Raw genomic sequence first — 17,586 nt, forward strand, 5'->3', positions numbered from 1 at the left:
TCGGCGCTTGCGCTGAGGTTCGCGCCGCACGCGGCCGGGAGCGGCCACCCTATTGCGCAAGCGCCTGTGCCATCGCATGTCTATCATCGTGCTTTCTCTATCTAACTTGCCCAGCGTTCTTACGTAAGGGGTGGGGCTAAGAATGTCAATTGGTGTGTTTCCGTGCCGGTCAGTGAGATGCATGTGGTGATTGGTGGTGACTCAGAGAGTAGCGTGTTTAGGTGTAAGCCCTGAGGAGGCAGCGTTTTCTGGGCTTCTCGCTGGTTCTCTCTCTCTAGAAGGTTCTGCCGGTTCCCCCAGCTCTGGGTACCCGGCTCTGCATCGCGCCGCCATGATGGGTCATCGTCCGGTGCTCGTGCTTAGTGAGTTGTGGGGAAGGTTGGGAAGGGACTCCCCGCGCCGTCCCCCCTTTCCGCACTTTACAGCCTTGCCCCAGCCCAGTCGCGCCCTGGTTCAGCCACCGAGACTTCCAGTCGTTCATTTTGGAAGCCCCTTCTCCCGTTTCCCTCTTCTTAACCCATTCCTCTGTCTTCGCAAACGCAAATTGACCTTACCCTCGCCGCATGCCTTGTCTTTCCGTGCAGTGACCTCGGAAAGATGCTTCCCACTCGGCGTTCCGTTCTTCACTCCCAGCCCCCGCCCCTGCACGCTTCCTTGAGCGATTTTCAGTATGTAGCTGAATGAATAAAGGTTTTTTAATTGGCCTAGCTTTATAACCTTGGTCCATCCTTTAATAGTGGTGTGGCCTCGGCCAAATAAAGATCGAAATAGTTCCGTCTTTATTATTAGGGTTAACAATATTTCCTCGTAGAATTGTGAGGCTTAAATGAGGTAAGTAGGTACAATTGTTTAAAAGAGGGTCTGGCAAACAGCGAGTGGTATCCTTGGCCACTTTTTTTTTTTTGATAACTGTTGTCTTGAATTTCCGTTTGTCAACCCCTGTTCTGATGTAACCCTGCTTCTCTCTCTGATCGTATATTAGATGTAATTATCCCTGCCAATGTCTCCTCCGTTGTAATCTTTCCCACTTAAGAACTGAGTTTTCCCAGATTTCTTAATTGGTTCTTTTTACCTTGGGGAACATCCCAGATTTCTTCCCCTGGTATGTTTCTATCCTGTGTAACTTCTGTACCTCATGCTGCATGATCACTTGACATGCTTGACTAGCCATTTTGCCTTTCTCACCATCTTCTGTGTAAAGAATGCTGTTTCTAGATTTTATCTATTTTCTCTACACCTGGAAAATAACTATTTTAAGACAAGCATTCGCTTAACCCAGAAAAAAAACGTATTTTTTCTGATGAATCCATCAGAAAGATCCATGCAGAATTTTAGTTAACACTGCCTGAAATAGGGATCTAAATCCAGAGAGTGTGTTTAGATTTGATGGGACCAGATCGAAAATTTTACAACAAATTGTAGGGAAAATATAATTTGGAGAGAGGAGTGAGAAAAACATTACATTGGTTCAATTGGTTCAGTTATAGCCATCAGCTTGTCTCCCATTGAAAGGGCCCTAGGGTGAGTTAGTGGTGCATTGTGCAACCTTTCTGAGGTCCGTGTTAATCCTTGGCATTAGCGGCTGTAACAGATTATGCTCCCTATTAAATTATATAGTACACTGTTACTGATGGTAAGTGGGTAACTGAGGCATTCTGATTATATCCAAACATGCTGCTGCTGCTGCTAGGTCGCTTCAGTCGTGTCCAACTCTGTGTGACCCCATAGATGGCAGCCACCAGGCTCCCCCGTCCCTGGGATTCTCCAGGCAAGAACACTGGAGTGGGTTGCCATTTCCTTCTCCAGTGCATGAAAGTGAAAAGTGAAAGTGAAGCGCTCAGTAGTGTCTGACTCTTCATGACCCCGTGAACTGCAGCCTACCAGGCTCCTCCAGCCATGGGATTCTCCAGGCAAGAGCACTGGAGTGGTTTGCCAGTGCCTTCTCCAATATCCAAGCTTGAAGTGACCATATCTTGCAAACCCGGATACTTTTTTTTTTTTTTTTTGAAATTTAAAGAAAAAATTTATTGAAGATCTGAAAAACAATTTCTAAAAGATTAACTTTTCCAGAAAACTACACAATGCATTGCGTCTATCATGTTAAAACATGCATTAGACACAAATACAAAAACCATGAAACAAGCCACCGTTCTTCAATCTGAGCAAAGATAAAATGCCTACGGAACAACATGGATGGATGACTCGCAAAGGATGGGCTCTTTACTTTAAGCACCATAAAAAAAAAGGGGGAGCACAAATGGATGAGTGTGTTCAGTTATATACACTGAATTGAACCTTTGGCACTAGGAATCAGAGCATTCTGTCATATAGCATTAACACATATTATAAAAGTGCGTAGTGTCAAAGGAATAGAAACCACCAGCGTTCAAAAGCAGCTTTGTCAACTAAGCAATAAAACACTCTACAGTATGTCTCTCTGTTGTCCATCACTGAATACACTGGCAGCAACTTTGAAATGAAAAAAAGGAAAGAGTGTGTGTTCTCATTCCACAGCACACTGGGGGTCACTGTCAATAATTTATGCTGGGACTGTGGATATGGTTCACCATATCCTAGTAGGAGAATGTAAACCCCCAAACTCTTTCCTTTGTTATATAAAGGACAGATTGATGCTTTTTTAGGGACACCAGCCCTTTGAGAATCCAATACATCTCAGATTATGAATCCTTGCTGTAAATACATGAATGTTTGGTTAGAGGGAAAGTGATGACCAAGATTCCAAAGTTGAAGCTTTGTGGATTGTTTCTTATTATACCAGAAATTGAAGTAAATAAGTAAGTAGCCATAAGCACGTGTGTTTGTTTTAATAGTTTGTTGAGGTATAATTGATATTTAAAGAGTACAAGTTGATAAGCTTTAATCAGTGTATACGTCCATGAAACCTGGGTGTGTGTTTATTTTCAAAGATTAGGGAGTAGCTTATATACAGTGGAGTAATACTGGTCTGTTGCCCCCCCCCCTTTTTTTTTTTAATTTTTATTGAAGGATAATTGCTTTACAGAATTTTGTTGTTTTCTGTTGAACGTCAACATGAATCAACCATAGGTATACATATATCCCCTTCCTTTTGAATCTCCCTCCCATGCCTTTTGTTTTTATCTGTTTTAGGCCAGAACACAAAGCGTGAGTCTGGAAGAAAAGTTCAGTCTGGAAACATCAATGCTGCCAAGGTAGCATATTTTTTAAGTTGTTTATAGTACTTTGCCTGTGTTTGTATTTCTGTATTTGTTTGTGATTTGATGGAAGAAAATTTGATTTCCTTTTCTTTAGGACGTTTCCCTTTTGGTGGTAAGGGGAAGGAAGCCTTCCCTCTCTGAGATGGGTCTAATAGTCTTCTCATATTGTGCATATTATATTGCATGTTTGTGTTTGTCTCCCATACTAGACTGTGTTACTTGGGTAAAAGAACTATATTAATTTCCTTTTGTATTCCTAGTACTCACTGTAGATCCTGGATAGGTATATTCAGTAACTATCTTTTGAATGAAAGAATAAAATAGCCCTGGATATAATTTAGCATGGGTGGAAGCCACTGTCATGGAAGGAAATACGAATATGTGGACTTTCAGTTATCTGTGGACTGCTGGGAAACGGAAGCTGTGGGAGCTATGTCCCTTTTTTTTCCTTGTGAAAAGTTATTCCTTTGCAAATCCAGAAAACATTCCCAAAGGGGAAAGACAACAGAATCTAGCCATATGACACCCTATATTGAAAGTAGTTGCCAACCCTACTTTAGAAGTGTCCTTGTTAAAACACTGGCTCTGTGGGTTGCCCATGCCTCTTCCCCTGAAACACACATTCACCATCCTTTGGTTTGTGCTTAACATGTTTTGTTATTTTTTTCCCAATAGACGATTGCAGATATCATCCGAACATGTTTGGGACCCAAGTCTATGATGAAGGTAGGCTTATCTCATACTGAAACTTCAGCTACACATTTTCTCTTTCTGTTTTCTGGGACACTTAAATATAACTTTTGTTTTGGTCCTAGATGCTTTTGGACCCCATGGGAGGCATTGTGATGACCAATGATGGCAATGCCATTCTTCGAGAGGTACAACTTTTCATTTTGTTTTCTAACGTTTTACAAAAGACACATAAAGAGATAATATAAATAATGGTTAGTTTCTTTGGGCTGCTTATAAGTTACCACAGACTGTGTGACTTGAAACAACAGAAATTTATTCTTATGAACTGAAGGCTGGGAGTCCAGACTCAATGTGTCAGAAGTGACACTCCCTCTGAAGGCTCTAGGGAAGTACCCTTCCTCTTCTAGCTTCAGAATCTTGACCACATTCCTTGGCTTATAAATTCTCCTTTTGTCATATAGCATTCTCTTGTGTGTCTTCACCATCCCAGTGGTTGGATTTAGAGCCTACCCTGATTTGTCCTATAATCTCATCTTAACTTGATTTCATCTGCGAAGACTGTATTTCCAAATATGGTTGCATTCAGTTTCCAGGGGGTGAGACATCAGCATGTTCTTTCAGGGGCCACAATTCAATGACCACAACGGTGCTCCGAATAAATTAGCTAAAAGATACTGTTCTGTTCCCAAGAAACTAATAGTTAAGTTGTCCTAATGCATTCCTCCTCCTTCCCCCTGCCCCGCTGCAGAAAACTACTTGAAAAAGTGGTTTACTTAGATATCTTGGGGGCCAGTTTCAATATTTAAATCTGTAATCAAACATTAAAAGGGAGTAAGTGTGGAAGCAAGAATCTTGAAGAGTTAGGACCAAGCAGAATGGGTTAAGAGGTCTTTGAGTAATGTTGATTCAGTGAAGTCTACATTTTTCTTTTTCTAATTATTTATGGCTGCACTGGGTCTTCATTGCTACGCATCGGCTTTCTCTAGTTGTGGTGAGCAGGAGCTACTCTTCATTGCAGTGTGAGGGCTTCTCATTGCCGTGGCTTCCCTTGTTCCCAACTACAAGCTCTAGGGTACGCGGGCTCAGTGGTTGTGGCACACGGGCTTAGTTGCCCTGCAGCATGTGAAATCTTCATGTACCAGTGATCAAACCCATGTCCCCTGCGTGGGCAGGTGAATTCTTAACCACTGGACCACCAGGGTAGCCCTGTACTTTTCTTTTCAGATTCAAGTACAGCATCCAGCGGCCAAGTCCATGATTGAAATTAGCCGGACACAGGATGAAGAGGTTGGAGATGGGACCACATCAGTAATTATTCTTGGTAAGAAGAGAATGGAAGGTTGATAAGGAAAATTAGATTGAAACATTAGATTTTTGCCAGAGATAATGTCAGTCTTTTTTATATTTTTGTCACACTGCTCAGTATGTGGGATCTTAGTTCCCTGACCAGGGATCAAACCAGCACTCCCTGCAGTGGAATTACAGAGTCTTAACCACTGTACTACCAGGGAAGTCTCCTGAGTCATATTTTAAGAACATTTTTACTAATCCATTAATTATAACTATTTAAAGAACTTGTTGCTAATTTTCTATGTATTCTCTCCCAGCTGAGCATAAAATGTTCATCATGGTAAAGAATAAGTTTTTCAAATGAGTTTAAGTAAAATACAGTCTATTCTCATTACAGTAAATTATTTTCTATAAAGTCACCACAAACACTGAATTAGTGAGTACTAAAAAACCATCACTCCAGGAGGTAGTACGGGGTTAGATGCCTTTGAGCCTCTGGTCACATATTTATCAAGGATAAATATGTGTTTTATGTTTTGTTCTAAAGATACCTTACTTAATGTACATTGTTTTCCCATTAATATTGCCCAGTATCACTGTAACTCATGCCTGAACTAAGCTTATCTAATAAGTTCATTGTCTTTACAAGGCACACCAGAGCCTTCTTGCACATGGGAAAACTAGATAGTACTTAAGGGCTTTCAACAGTGAAATCACCAAGAAAATGCACAAATTTGAGGAAAACTTGCCACTAAATATACCACATAAAAGGCACTTTTTTTACAAGATGAGAGCTGAAACAAGGCAGAGCATTCAGTCTTGCCTGGGAATTGTATGCATTGGGTGATGTAAATTTTTCATCTCTGCATGTCTGTGAATGACATGCAATAAGTGCAGAATGCCATTTAAGTGCAGTAAATACTGATTTTGAGATTACGGATTTTAGTGAGTAGTAAAATAGACAAGTACAGAATCTTAAGACTGAGTCTTAGCTATACATGTTTTAATGGCTAATCTTTCTGCGTCCTGTGGGATCATAAAACATCTTTTTGAAAACAGCATGTTGCCTTTGTTTTATAAATTTTAAGTTGATTGTGAAATTTTTATAATAGCATTCATTTTGAAAATATCTGTAGCAACGTGAGAATTCTCTGATAGTAATCTTACTGGCTCAGTAATAGAGAATCCGCCTGCCAACGCAGGAGGCTCGGGTTTGATCCCTGGTTTGGGAAGATCCCCTGGAGAAGGATATGGCAACCCACTCTAGTATTCTTGCCTGGGAAATCCCATTGACAGTGAAACCTGATGGACCATACATAGTCCATGGCGTTGAAAAAGTTGAATACCAACAACAACAACCTTAGTTGAATCTCCTGGAGATACTAAACAGGTTAAGTATCCACAGGTCTAGGTGTCTTAGACATAGCTATTTAAAAAAACTCAAAATATTGCTATTTCTGAAGATAACTTCTATGATACTGTTCTGGCTGCTGTTTAACAGGACATAGTCTTTTCTAAGTTAGAGCATCTTTTAAAATATTTGATTATCTTTTAATGTATTTAATAGTCATTTATGAATTCTAAAGTATCGAAATCAAACATCTGAGCACATGCCAGAGAGTAGATATGTAAACTTTGACACATTTGTGTACATTTTAAGAATTAGTGTCAGTGGACCTCATAGTATAAGCATTTTGTAAAAGGCCCTTTTTTGACCAAAATAATGGTGTTTTAGAAGCAAACTTTTGTATGTCTGTGTATTTGTATTACTCTGTGTTTGTGTGTGTTTTAATTAGAATTAAAAAGTAAGGACAGTTTTTAAAAGAAAGGGGCATTTTACCAATAATTCCTCTTCCAAAGGGTAAGTTTTTATGGGTATTCTCTGGGTATAAAGTTTTGTGTGTGGGGGGGCTTGTTTTCAGTACCTGCAGTTTGACTACATCTTAGGTATTGAAATAATAATAAGCAAATCAATTTTCCTTTCTGTATTTTTCTTTTTTAGAGTCTTTGGGAAAATGTTTACTGTTTGTTTAAGAAACTGATAACATATTTAGTTAGATCACAGAATTAAGTAAACCCTAGGATCAGTCTTTAGTCATTTAAAATGTATCTGATGAGAATACTTGATTTCAGAGTTGGCTTGTACAGAGTACAAAATTTGAAATAACGTTGGCATGCCTTTTGGGCAGACCTGCTTTAGAAAAAAAGAGCAAGTATTTTAAAAGCTTTAATGAAGTTGTTTTGATATCCAGATACTTTTTAAGATGTTATGGTATATATATCTTTTCTCAGCTGGGGAGATGCTGTCTGTGGCTGAGCACTTCCTAGAGCAGCAGATGCACCCAACAGTGGTGATCAGTGCTTACCGCAAGGCATTGGATGATATGATCAGCACCCTTAAGAAAATAAGGTATTGGAGGTGGGGACCAGAAGTGGGTAGTGTCATCCAAGGAAGGCCTGGAAGACTGATCTCTTCTTAGGTGGTAAAGGAAGGCCAGGCACATCACCAGTAGTTTGTATTATTTTGCAAGGAGAAAGAGGGGGCAAAATGAAGGGAAGGATAAGGGGAGTAAAAGTTTTTAGAAAATGGCAAAGGATCCAAAGCTGACAAATAAAACGAGCTAGGTTCAGTTCTTCAAAATATGTTTTGGTTACATGCAATCTGCTAGTTTCCATGTTAGACACTGCCTTGGGGAATGTATAGTAAGTGAAATAGAGCTTCACTCCAAAGTTTTAGATTCTAGTAGGAGAAACAAGGAGTTAAATAACTGTGATTATTGAGGACTTAATATTAAAATATCCTACCATCATGTATGATTATAACTAAGTCAGTACTCTCAGTAATACAAAGTGTTGTATAGGATAGTAGTCAGCTGTATTCATTAAAATGAAAAGGATGGTACTGAAAATGCTGTTGGAATCCAGTCTATCACAGAACTTGCTGTTGGTCTGTGTTTGCTGAGTGCTATAAGGTATTATAAAAAGAATATAAAAATGTGTGACTTCTACTTAAGGGAAGGAATGTCAGTTAAATGAGAAGATGATACAAAATGCAAAATTTTTTTTGTTAAAACAGTTATTTAAAAAATGAAACCTGTAATCTACTCATATTCTTGGATTGTTGGATACACAAGTACCCAGCAACGTGGAGAGCTTTGTATTGTACTGCCTGCTATTAAGAAACAAAGTATTTGATAACTAGCACTCTTAGAGAATGACGTGTTTGATTGAAGATAATTTTATGAAGTAAGCTTTGTAAGAACGTAGCGATACACAAAGGATTTCTTGAATATTTGGAGCTGAATCAACATTTTTATCAAGCAGTAACTTCTTATGTGTTAGATAATACTTTTGGAGCTATTGCTTTTTTCTCTAAAATACATGATTCAACAACTATTTAATGATTGCTTATTGTGTCTTACACTGTTAATAAAAGGGATTTCAGCAGTATGTGAAAATTTGGACAAGATAGTATCCAAGGTCTTCTACAGCTTTCAGGATTTTTTAGTTAAGGGATGAAGTTTCAAAGATAAAATGTGTCTTGACTCAAGTTGTTAAAGTTATATAGAGTATATATGGTTGACTCAAGTTGTTAAAGTTATATAGAGTATATATGGTTGTAGCAGAAAGCAAAGAGAATATTGTGCTTTAAACTCTTAAGTAAATGTGGAGAGTTGTCAGAGAAGGGAGCAGATTATTCAGGGATTTGAGACACCTTCCAGGGATGGGTTAATTGTAAGCTTGCTAAAAAGCAGAAGATGGACAAGGTTACTTCTTGATAACACGGTAGTTTCCTGTGAAGGAACAGATTTCCCCTTCTTCTGCCTGTTGGCCCACTGTTACAGCCATCAAGATGTAGGTGAGGGATTTCTTAAATATCCAAGATCCCCCTGAGCATATTACCCGTTTTTCTTTTCTTAAGTATCCCTGTCGACACCAGTAACCGAGATACGATGCTGAACATCATCAACAGCTCCATTACTACCAAAGTAATCAGTCGGTGGTCTTCTTTGGCTTGCAACATTGCTCTGGATGCTGTCAAAACTGTACAGTTTGAGGAGAATGGCCGGAAAGAGATTGACATCAAGAAATATGCAAGGGTAGAAAAGGTAAACTCTTCAAGTGTGTACTTTGGAAACAAATTACTTCCTAGCATCACACTTGTGGAGGAAGTAAGTTTAAATCAGAGCAAGATACCTTTATTATTAGAACCAGGAAGAAGAGTATTTGCTACCTGGAAAACAAAAATCTTCAAAAAGCGGGTACTAAAGAGGTATCTGAAATAATTCTGTTAGCTTCACTGCTCTCTCTATCCATGGTTTACAGGGGCAAGGGAAAGGCTTTTTTTGGTCTGTATTTGTGTGCATATCAGACACTAGATCAGGAAATAAGGGCTCTACACCATAGCACTAATAAGCCCTAGAAAGCTTTCTCCATCTCATAAGATTTAAAAGTAGCATTAATAACTTGTGACCAGTAGAGGGAGCCCTATACCTAAAATTCATGGAAATCTCTTTCAGGAGGTAGAGATATGTGCCCCTTTAAATCTTTGTCAATCACTGAACTTCTGTTTCAGTCAACCTTCAAATAGTGTGTCATGGTCTAAGATTGATGTGCTTCCTAGAGAGAAAGAAAGGTGATTGCAGCTGTAGTTGTTTTTGAGGTTTGTGGGAAAAAGATACTTTAGAAATCTGAAATGGTGGTTATTTGGGAAAGATGAATGTCTGAAAAGGAAGTTGAGAAGTTGTCTCCTGGTTGTGGATTAAAGTAATTCTTTTGCTCAGATACCTGGTGGCATCATTGAAGACTCATGTGTTTTACGTGGAGTCATGATTAACAAGGATGTGACCCATCCACGAATGCGGCGCTATATCAAGAACCCTCGCATTGTGTTGCTGGATTCTTCTCTGGAATACAAGAAAGGAGAAAGCCAGGTAAGGGCACTGGCCCTATACCGTAAAGTTGATGTAATAATCTGTTACTATACAAAGGAAATAAGAAGTGCTTATTACATGCCTACTGTGTGACCTTTACATATAATCTCTGATTCTTACAACAACCCTTAAGAGCAAATGATACTGACTTCCATTTTACAGATGAGGGATGTGTAGCTCAGAAAATTTAGGTTAATTGCTTCAGGAACATAGCTTGTATTGGCCAAATCAGGATTTGAACCCAGCTCTGTTTGGCTTCAATTCCAGAGTATCATGCAACCTTTTCTAATGCATTAGTAGAACATGGAGTAGGAGTTAATTGAGCTTTGAAGTGCTAAAAAATTTCCAGAGGACAGGAAACTCACAAGGCTCCATCACACTTGAATAAAACAGAGTAATTGAAGCTTATCAGTGATTGGGAACAAGAATCATTATTAGTTGGAAGAATTAAGACCCAGAGTTACCCTGCATGCTGACAAGTCAGGAAACATTGAACTAAGTGGCTATAGACATTAGTCAAACTCTCCACTAATTGCATTGTGACTTTTCCTTCCAGTAAATAATTAAATGAAGTTAAACTAGATGTAGATGACTGCTGGAGCTAAACTGGTGTACAGAGGTGTTGGATCATGGTTTATTTTAGCTCTTGCTTTCTGGGATACATGAGAGGGCTAGACAGAGGGGTGGGGTGCATGGGTGGGTGGGTGGGTGTGGGTGTCACTTACTCAGTCGTGTCCGACTCTTTGTGACCCCATAGACTGTAGCCCGCGCGTGTGTATGTGCGTGACATTTGCTCAATCGTGTCCAACTCTTTGCGACCCCGTGGACTATAGACCGTTAGGCTCCTCTGTTCATGGGATTCTCCAGGCAAGAATACTGGAGTATGTTGCCATTTCCTTCTACACCAGAGAGAGTGTAGTAGTAGCTAAAGAGCTTCACCAGTTCAGAATTTTTAATTCATGGTGACTTTTCTTCACCACACAGACTGACATTGAGATCACACGAGAGGAGGACTTCACCCGAATCCTCCAAATGGAAGAAGAGTACATTCAGCAGCTCTGTGAGGACATTATCCAGCTGAAGCCAGATGTGGTCATCACAGAGAAGGGCATCTCTGGTAGGACTCCATTCATTTTCCCAGACTGCTGTTGTGGTAGAAGAGGATGGGTAATTTTTTCATCCCATGTTGTCATATACTGAACATAATTTACAGGTGATGGTTAGGGTACATGGAAGATAAAAGCAGTTCAGAACCCAGAGTTTCTGGCTTCCAACTTGACATCTCTATTTCCACAGATTTAGCTCAGCACTACCTCATGCGAGCAAATATTACAGCCATCCGCAGAGTCCGGAAGACAGATAATAATCGCATTGCTAGGTGAGTAGGTCAGGTAAAAATAAAATTGTGCCCCTTCCCATGTGTTTTTATTTTGTAACTTCATAATGTAGTCAATAATGACTGATAAAGCTTAACAGGATGCAATCAGCCAAATCATTTATAGGTGGAAATAACCTGAGATTAGCCATCTGCCCTCTCAGAGGTCTTCTAGAGTAACAATTACCTGCTGCATGAGACTCTTATTGCTCCTAACTAGTAGTGAACAGCTTATGCTTATACATCTGTGATCACCACCTTGGCATAGGGGTCCATTTCTTAACTAGCTCAGAATATGATAGAACCAATAATTAACTTGATTGCATCCTCAGTTACTGTTAATGCAACCTTAGATTGCATTCACTACTTCAGCATGGATATCTAGGCTTAGATCCATCTTTTTTTTTTTTAAGATTGATTTTTTTTTTATGTTAAGTCTATCCTAACATCACATAATACGCCATAGATTCAAATGCGATTTTATACTTAAAACGCTTACTCTGAAATGGCTCGGGGCATGCATGCATGTATATAATTGACTCTGCATGCCCATGAGTGGGAGGAAAGAATGACAGATAAAAAATTAGCCTCACATTCATTAAAATGGGGTCAGACATATACTTAACCTTCCTTCTTGCTTGACCTTTGTTTTGTCTTTAGTATATTCCTGTTATTGGCCTTGAGATCTAACTAGGTGATATGGGACAAGTTCAACATAGAAATGACCATTATGTCACATATGCATAAGAACTCATTTGTCCAAATTTTAGGGTCTACTGAATATACTTTTCAGTATATATATACAAGAAATATATATATATACTTTATATATATATATAAAGTATATATATATATATAAATATACTTTTCAGTATATATATACAAGAAAATTAGAGATACCAAAGGAACATTTCATGCAAAGATAGGCTCGATAAAGGACAGAAATGGTATGGACCTAACAGAAGCAGAAGATATTAAGAAGAGGTGGCAAGAATACACAGAAGAACTGTACAAAAAAGATCTTCACGACCCAGATAATCACGATGGTGTGATCACTCACCTAGAGCCAGACATCCTGGAATGTGAAGTCAAGTGGGCCTTAGAAAGCATCACTACGAACAAAGCTAGTGGAGGTGATGGAATTCCAGTTGAGCTATTTCAAATCCTCAAAGGTGATGCTGTGAAAGTGCTGCACTCGATATGCCAGCAAATTTGGAAAACTCAGCAGTGGCCACAGGACTGGAAAAGGTCAGTTTTCGTTCCAATCCCAAAGAAAGACAATGCCAAAGAATGCTCAAACTACCACACAATTGCACTCATCTCACATGCTAGTAAAGTAATGCTCAAAATTCTCCAAGCCAGGCTTCAGCAATATGTGAACCGTGAACTTCCAGATGTTCAAGCTGGTTTTAGAAAAGGCAGAGGAACCAGAGATCAAATTGCCAATATCCGCTGGATCATCGAAAAAGCAAGAGTTCCAGAAAAACATCTATTTCTGCTTTATTGACTATGCCAAAGCCTTTGACTGTGTGGATCACAATAAACTGTGGAAAATTCTGAAAGAGATGGGAGTACCAGACCATCTGACCTGTCTCTTGAGAAACCTGTATGCAGGTCAGGAAGCAACAGTTAGAACTGGACATGGAACAACAGACTGGTTCCAAATAGGAAAAGGAGTCCGTCAAGGCTGTATATTGTCACCCTGCTTATTTAACTTATATGCAGAGTACATCATGAGAAACGCTGGGCTGGAAGAAACACAAGCTGGAATCAAGATTGCCGGGAGAAATATCAATAACCTTAGATGTGCAGATGACACCACCCTTATGGCAGAAAATGAAGAAGAACTAAAGAGCCTCTTGATGAAGGTGAAGGAGGAGAGTGAAAAAGTTGGCTTAAAGCTCAACGTTCAGAAAACTAAGATTATGGCATCTGGTCCCATCACTCCATGGGAAATAGATGGGGAAACAGTGGAAACAGTGTCAGACTTTACTTTTTTGGGCTCCAGAATCACTGCTGATGGTGACTGCAGCCATGAAATTAAAAGACGCTTACTCCTTGGAAGGAAGGTTATGGCCAACCTAGATAGCATGTTTAAAAGCAGAGACATTACTTTGCCAACAAAAGTCCGTCTAGTCAAGGCTATGGTTTTTCCAGTGGTCATGTATGGATATGAGAGTTGGACGGTGAAGAAAGCTGAGCGCCGAAAAATTGATGCTTTTGAAGTGTGGTGTTGGAGAAGACTCTTGAGAGTCCCTTGGACTGCAAGGAGATCCAATCAATCCATCCTAAAAGAGATCAATCCTGGGTGTTCATTGGAAGGTCTGATGTTGAAGCTGAAGCTCCAATACTTTGGCCACCTCATGCGAAGGGTTGAGTCATTGGAAAAGACCCTAATGCTGGGTAGGATTGGGGGCGGGAGGAGAAGGGGACGACAGAGGATGAGATGGTTGGATGGCATCACCGACTCGATGAACATGGGTTTGGGTAGACTCCGGGAGTTGGTGATGGACAGGGAGGCCTGGCGTGCTGCAATTCATGGGGTCGCAGAGAGTCGGACATGACTGAGCGACTGAACTGAACTGAACTGAACTGAATATACTTTGAATTAAACGGTATCTTGTTGTAGTAATTATCTTAGGTATGTACACTTATAAAACTGTATTAGTTTAAGGAAACTTCACCTCTCTATTTGGAAATCCGTTTCACCAGGCAGCCAAGACCTCTCAAGTTAGGTAGAAATGTTAGTAGCAATCCACTTTTGCCCTTCCTTTATCCCCCACCACAGACTCTAGGGACCAGGAAGATGAGTAAAAGATCTGACATCATCTGGTCTTCTCCCTGACCCCCTCTTCCCCATCTAATCATTAGAGCCTGTGGGGCCCGGATAGTGAGCCGGCCAGAGGAACTGAGAGAAGAAGATGTTGGAACAGGGGCAGGCCTATTGGAAATCAAGAAAATTGGAGATGAGTACTTTACATTCATCACTGAATGCAAAGACCCCAAGGCCTGCACAATTCTTCTCCGGGGGGCCAGCAAAGAGATTCTCTCGGTGAGTCAGCCTTAGAAATGTGGCTGGATTGAAGTAAGTCATTTCATTTCTTGAGTTTCCCAGAGGGCCTAAAATTTTCCTGTTGGCCATTTATAGTTATTCAGTTGTCATCTGAATCTACAAATGTTTTTATTTTAAATTGTGGTTAAAAAATTTTTAAATCTAACATTTATTGTCTTAACCATTTTTAAGTGTACAGTTAGTTCAGCAGTGTTAAGTGTATTCATATTCTTATGCAACAGATCTTTAGAACTTTTATTTTGAAAAAGTGAGGCACTATACCCATTAAACTCATTGCTTCCTCATCCCCTAGCAACCACTGTTTTCTTATTTAAGTTGAAATTAATAACTACTTTTTTTTTCTTAATGAGGTTAAATAACTTACCGAAGGCACATAGCTAATAAGTACAGAGTTTCTACTACACTGTGCATGCAGCCTCCTAGAGTATACAACTAGACAGGACAGAGTAAGGTATAGGTCTGTCAAGCACAGAGGACAAAAGCCTAATATCCCAGAGTGACACCTCCTCCCCCTGGCCTTCTTGGAATTGTAGTTAATGTGTTTTTTCAAAGTTACAGCATCTGCCCTTCCCAAAAGGTTTGAAGGACCTTTCTTAGTCCGCCCTCTTTGGTGGTTTACCAAACTTGGCAGTCAGGAAGTCCTTTGGTGCTTCTGGTTTGTCCCCGAGTCATCAAGCTTTGGCTTTATACTGTTTGTTTGCTTTCCCAAGGAAGTAGAACGAAACCTCCAGGATGCCATGCAAGTGTGCCGCAATGTTCTTCTGGACCCTCAGCTGGTGCCAGGGGGTGGGGCTTCTGAGATGGCTGTGGCTCATGCCTTGACAGAAAAATCCAAAGCCATGACTGGTGTGGAACAGTGGCCATATCGGGCTGTTGCTCAAGCCCTAGAGGTCATCCCTCGCACCCTTATCCAGAACTGTGGAGCCAGTACCATCCGTCTACTTACCTCCCTTCGGGTGAGTTCCTTTCCATGCTATTTTCTTAGGTAGGAAAAGCTGTGTTTGGATGAAGAGGATGGTTTGTGTCTGTCCTCCCAGGTTCTCCTGGTAGCTTCTTCCCTTAAAAATCTCTATCTTAATTTTTACCTTATTTGCTGTCATTGGCATTTTCTCTTATTCCTACCTTATCAATCAGTGTATTTGGTTTTTGTCTAATGGTCTCTGTAAGCTTACTTGTTCCTAATATTTCCCCCTTTAACTATTTATGCTTGTTCCAACTACAGGCCAAGCATACCCAGGAGAATTGTGAGACTTGGGGTGTAAATGGTGAGACAGGCACTTTGGTGGACATGAAAGAACTGGGCATCTGGGAACCATTGGCTGTAAAGCTGCAAACGTATAAGACAGCAGTAGAGGTGAGGCAGTCAAAATCCTATGCTATGCTATTGAAGTATTCTTCAAAAGATCTCCCAAGAAATTCCATCCCCCTGCTTATTTTTAGCTCATTTGAAAAGCAAGGTAGTGGGAAGTTTCCTGGTGGTCCAGTGGTTAAGACTTTACTATCCACTTCAGGGGGTGCGGGTTTAGTATCTAGTTTGGGAGCAAAGATCCCACATGCCTTGGGGCCAGAAAACCAAAATAATAGAACAGAAATAATATTGTAACAAATTCAGTAGACTTTTAAAAAATGATCCACATGAAAAAAAAATCTTTAAAGAGCAAGGTAAGGAATTCCCTGGCAGACCAGTGGTCAGAACTCTGCTCTCTCATTCCCCAGAGCCCAAGTCCAGCCACTACTCAGGGAACTAAGATCCAACAAGCTGTGTGGCACAGCCAAAAGGCAAAAAAAAAAAAAGTTAACTAGCACAAGTAGCATCTCTTGCTTAGGGAGAACTCCATTTACATTCAAGACTATTGAAGGGTAGATTTCAGATAAAATGATAATTACGTAGGAGGAGCTAGGTGATATGTCTAAAAGAAAACAAGTGTCCTTCCTGTCTGCTGACCTCTTTGGGGCTGTGGTTTTTCTCCTAGACGGCAGTTCTGCTGCTGCGGATTGATGACATCGTCTCAGGCCACAAAAAGAAGGGTGACGACCAGAGCCGGCAGGGTGGAGCTCCTGATGCTGGCCAGGAGTGAGCAGTGGACAAGGCAACCTCAACGCACAGAGCCAGCAGAGTCTCCCCCTTCCCTGAGCCAGACTGCCAGGGACACTGTGGATATCTTTGTTTGGAAGGGATCAGGTTGAGGGGCAGCCCCAGTCTCTTTCTGTCCCAGCTCAGTTTGCAAAAGGCACTGACATGTAATTCTTCTCTATTGTAAGCTTTCCATTTAGTTTGCTTCCGATGATTAAATCTAAGTCATTTGAGATGGTGGTTGTGTGTTTTTCAACCTTGGGTCATATCTCTGCCTCCTGGCAAGGAGGGAGAAGGCAAAAAACCTTACTGGGGAGGAAGAAAGATGGGGATTGAGGTCATTAAGTAACTTTGTCTTCTTGAGAGAGTATTCTTCAGACTTCTCAGTAGATGCTAGTTGGGATGGCTCTTGGAATTCAAAGCTTGATACTGTAAAGCTTAAAGAAGCACAACTTTGGATTCACCACCCAAAGAACAGGAAGAACCTGTCCAAACTATGGGTATTCCTTGTGTGTGGTTGTATGTAGAGCAACACCCAGTATGTGCCAAGGCTCTGGTGTTTATCCTAAAGAACATAGAGCATGTGTTTTTTGTACTGTATCCTGTAGCTTTTCAGAATCTTCCTTATCATACCTAGAATTCTTTCTTTGCTGTCTCCCAGGGTTCTTCCTGATTCCAGTCTATTCTGGCTTGCTGGCTTATTTTCCTGGTGTGTTTGTGTCACAGTAGGGTCTCTACTTTTCCTGCTAGCATTAACAAAAGATGTCCCATTTTGTGGTTCATTTTTATCCAGACAAAAAAAAGTCTTGTGACCCTGAGACTCGAGGCTAGGTGGGGCTAGCCTTTGATTTCTTCAGAGACCTTCCTCTGGGCGGTCCCTTGTTCCCTTTGTCCTCATGACTCATGCAACCAGATTGTATCTCCTCCCTGACCACAAGAGTTAGTATTTC

General features: G+C 40.5%; 1 protein-coding gene across 3 annotated transcripts; it reads left to right on the forward strand.

Moving 5' to 3' along the window:
• Positions 1–210: 210 nt before the first annotated feature.
• CCT3 (chaperonin containing TCP1 subunit 3) lies at positions 211–16,869 on the forward strand. 3 transcript variants are annotated; one of them, XM_081494324.1, is made up of 14 exons: positions 211–362; positions 3,130–3,191; positions 3,873–3,923; positions 4,013–4,075; positions 5,115–5,211; positions 7,473–7,590; positions 9,103–9,289; positions 9,965–10,114; positions 11,099–11,231; positions 11,411–11,492; positions 14,361–14,541; positions 15,273–15,518; positions 15,785–15,951; positions 16,488–16,869. In XM_081494324.1, the coding sequence occupies exons 1-14, from the start codon at positions 332–334 to the stop codon at positions 16,504–16,506; spliced, it is 1,587 nt and encodes a 528-aa protein (XP_081350450.1). In that variant the 5' UTR covers positions 211–331; the 3' UTR covers positions 16,507–16,869. The 3 variants fall into 3 exon arrangements, with proteins under 3 accessions (XP_081350450.1, XP_081350447.1, XP_081350451.1); XM_081494321.1 differs by having other exon boundaries at positions 15,785–15,916; positions 16,536–16,869; XM_081494325.1 differs by lacking the exons at positions 3,873–3,923; positions 4,013–4,075 and having other exon boundaries at positions 15,785–15,916; positions 16,536–16,869.
• The last annotated feature ends 717 nt before the right edge of the window (positions 16,870–17,586 follow it).

This window comes from Giraffa tippelskirchi, chromosome 5 (assembly GCF_054371585.1).
Source record: "Giraffa tippelskirchi isolate mGirTip1 chromosome 5, T2T-mGirTip1v1.2.pri, whole genome shotgun sequence".
Classification (NCBI taxonomy): Eukaryota; Metazoa; Chordata; class Mammalia; order Artiodactyla; family Giraffidae; genus Giraffa; species Giraffa tippelskirchi.

Excerpts from the sequence above, each read along its gene's own strand:
- CCT3 (XM_081494321.1), top strand. The coding sequence starts at position 332 with ATGATGGGTCATCGTCCGGTGCTCGTGCTTA. Across the intron at positions 3,924-4,012 it reads GACCCAAGTCTATGATGAAG|ATGCTTTTGGACCCCATGGG; the intron begins GTAGGCTTATCT and ends TTTTGGTCCTAG. Across the intron at positions 15,917-16,535 it reads CGTATAAGACAGCAGTAGAG|ACGGCAGTTCTGCTGCTGCG; the intron begins GTGAGGCAGTCA and ends TTTTTCTCCTAG.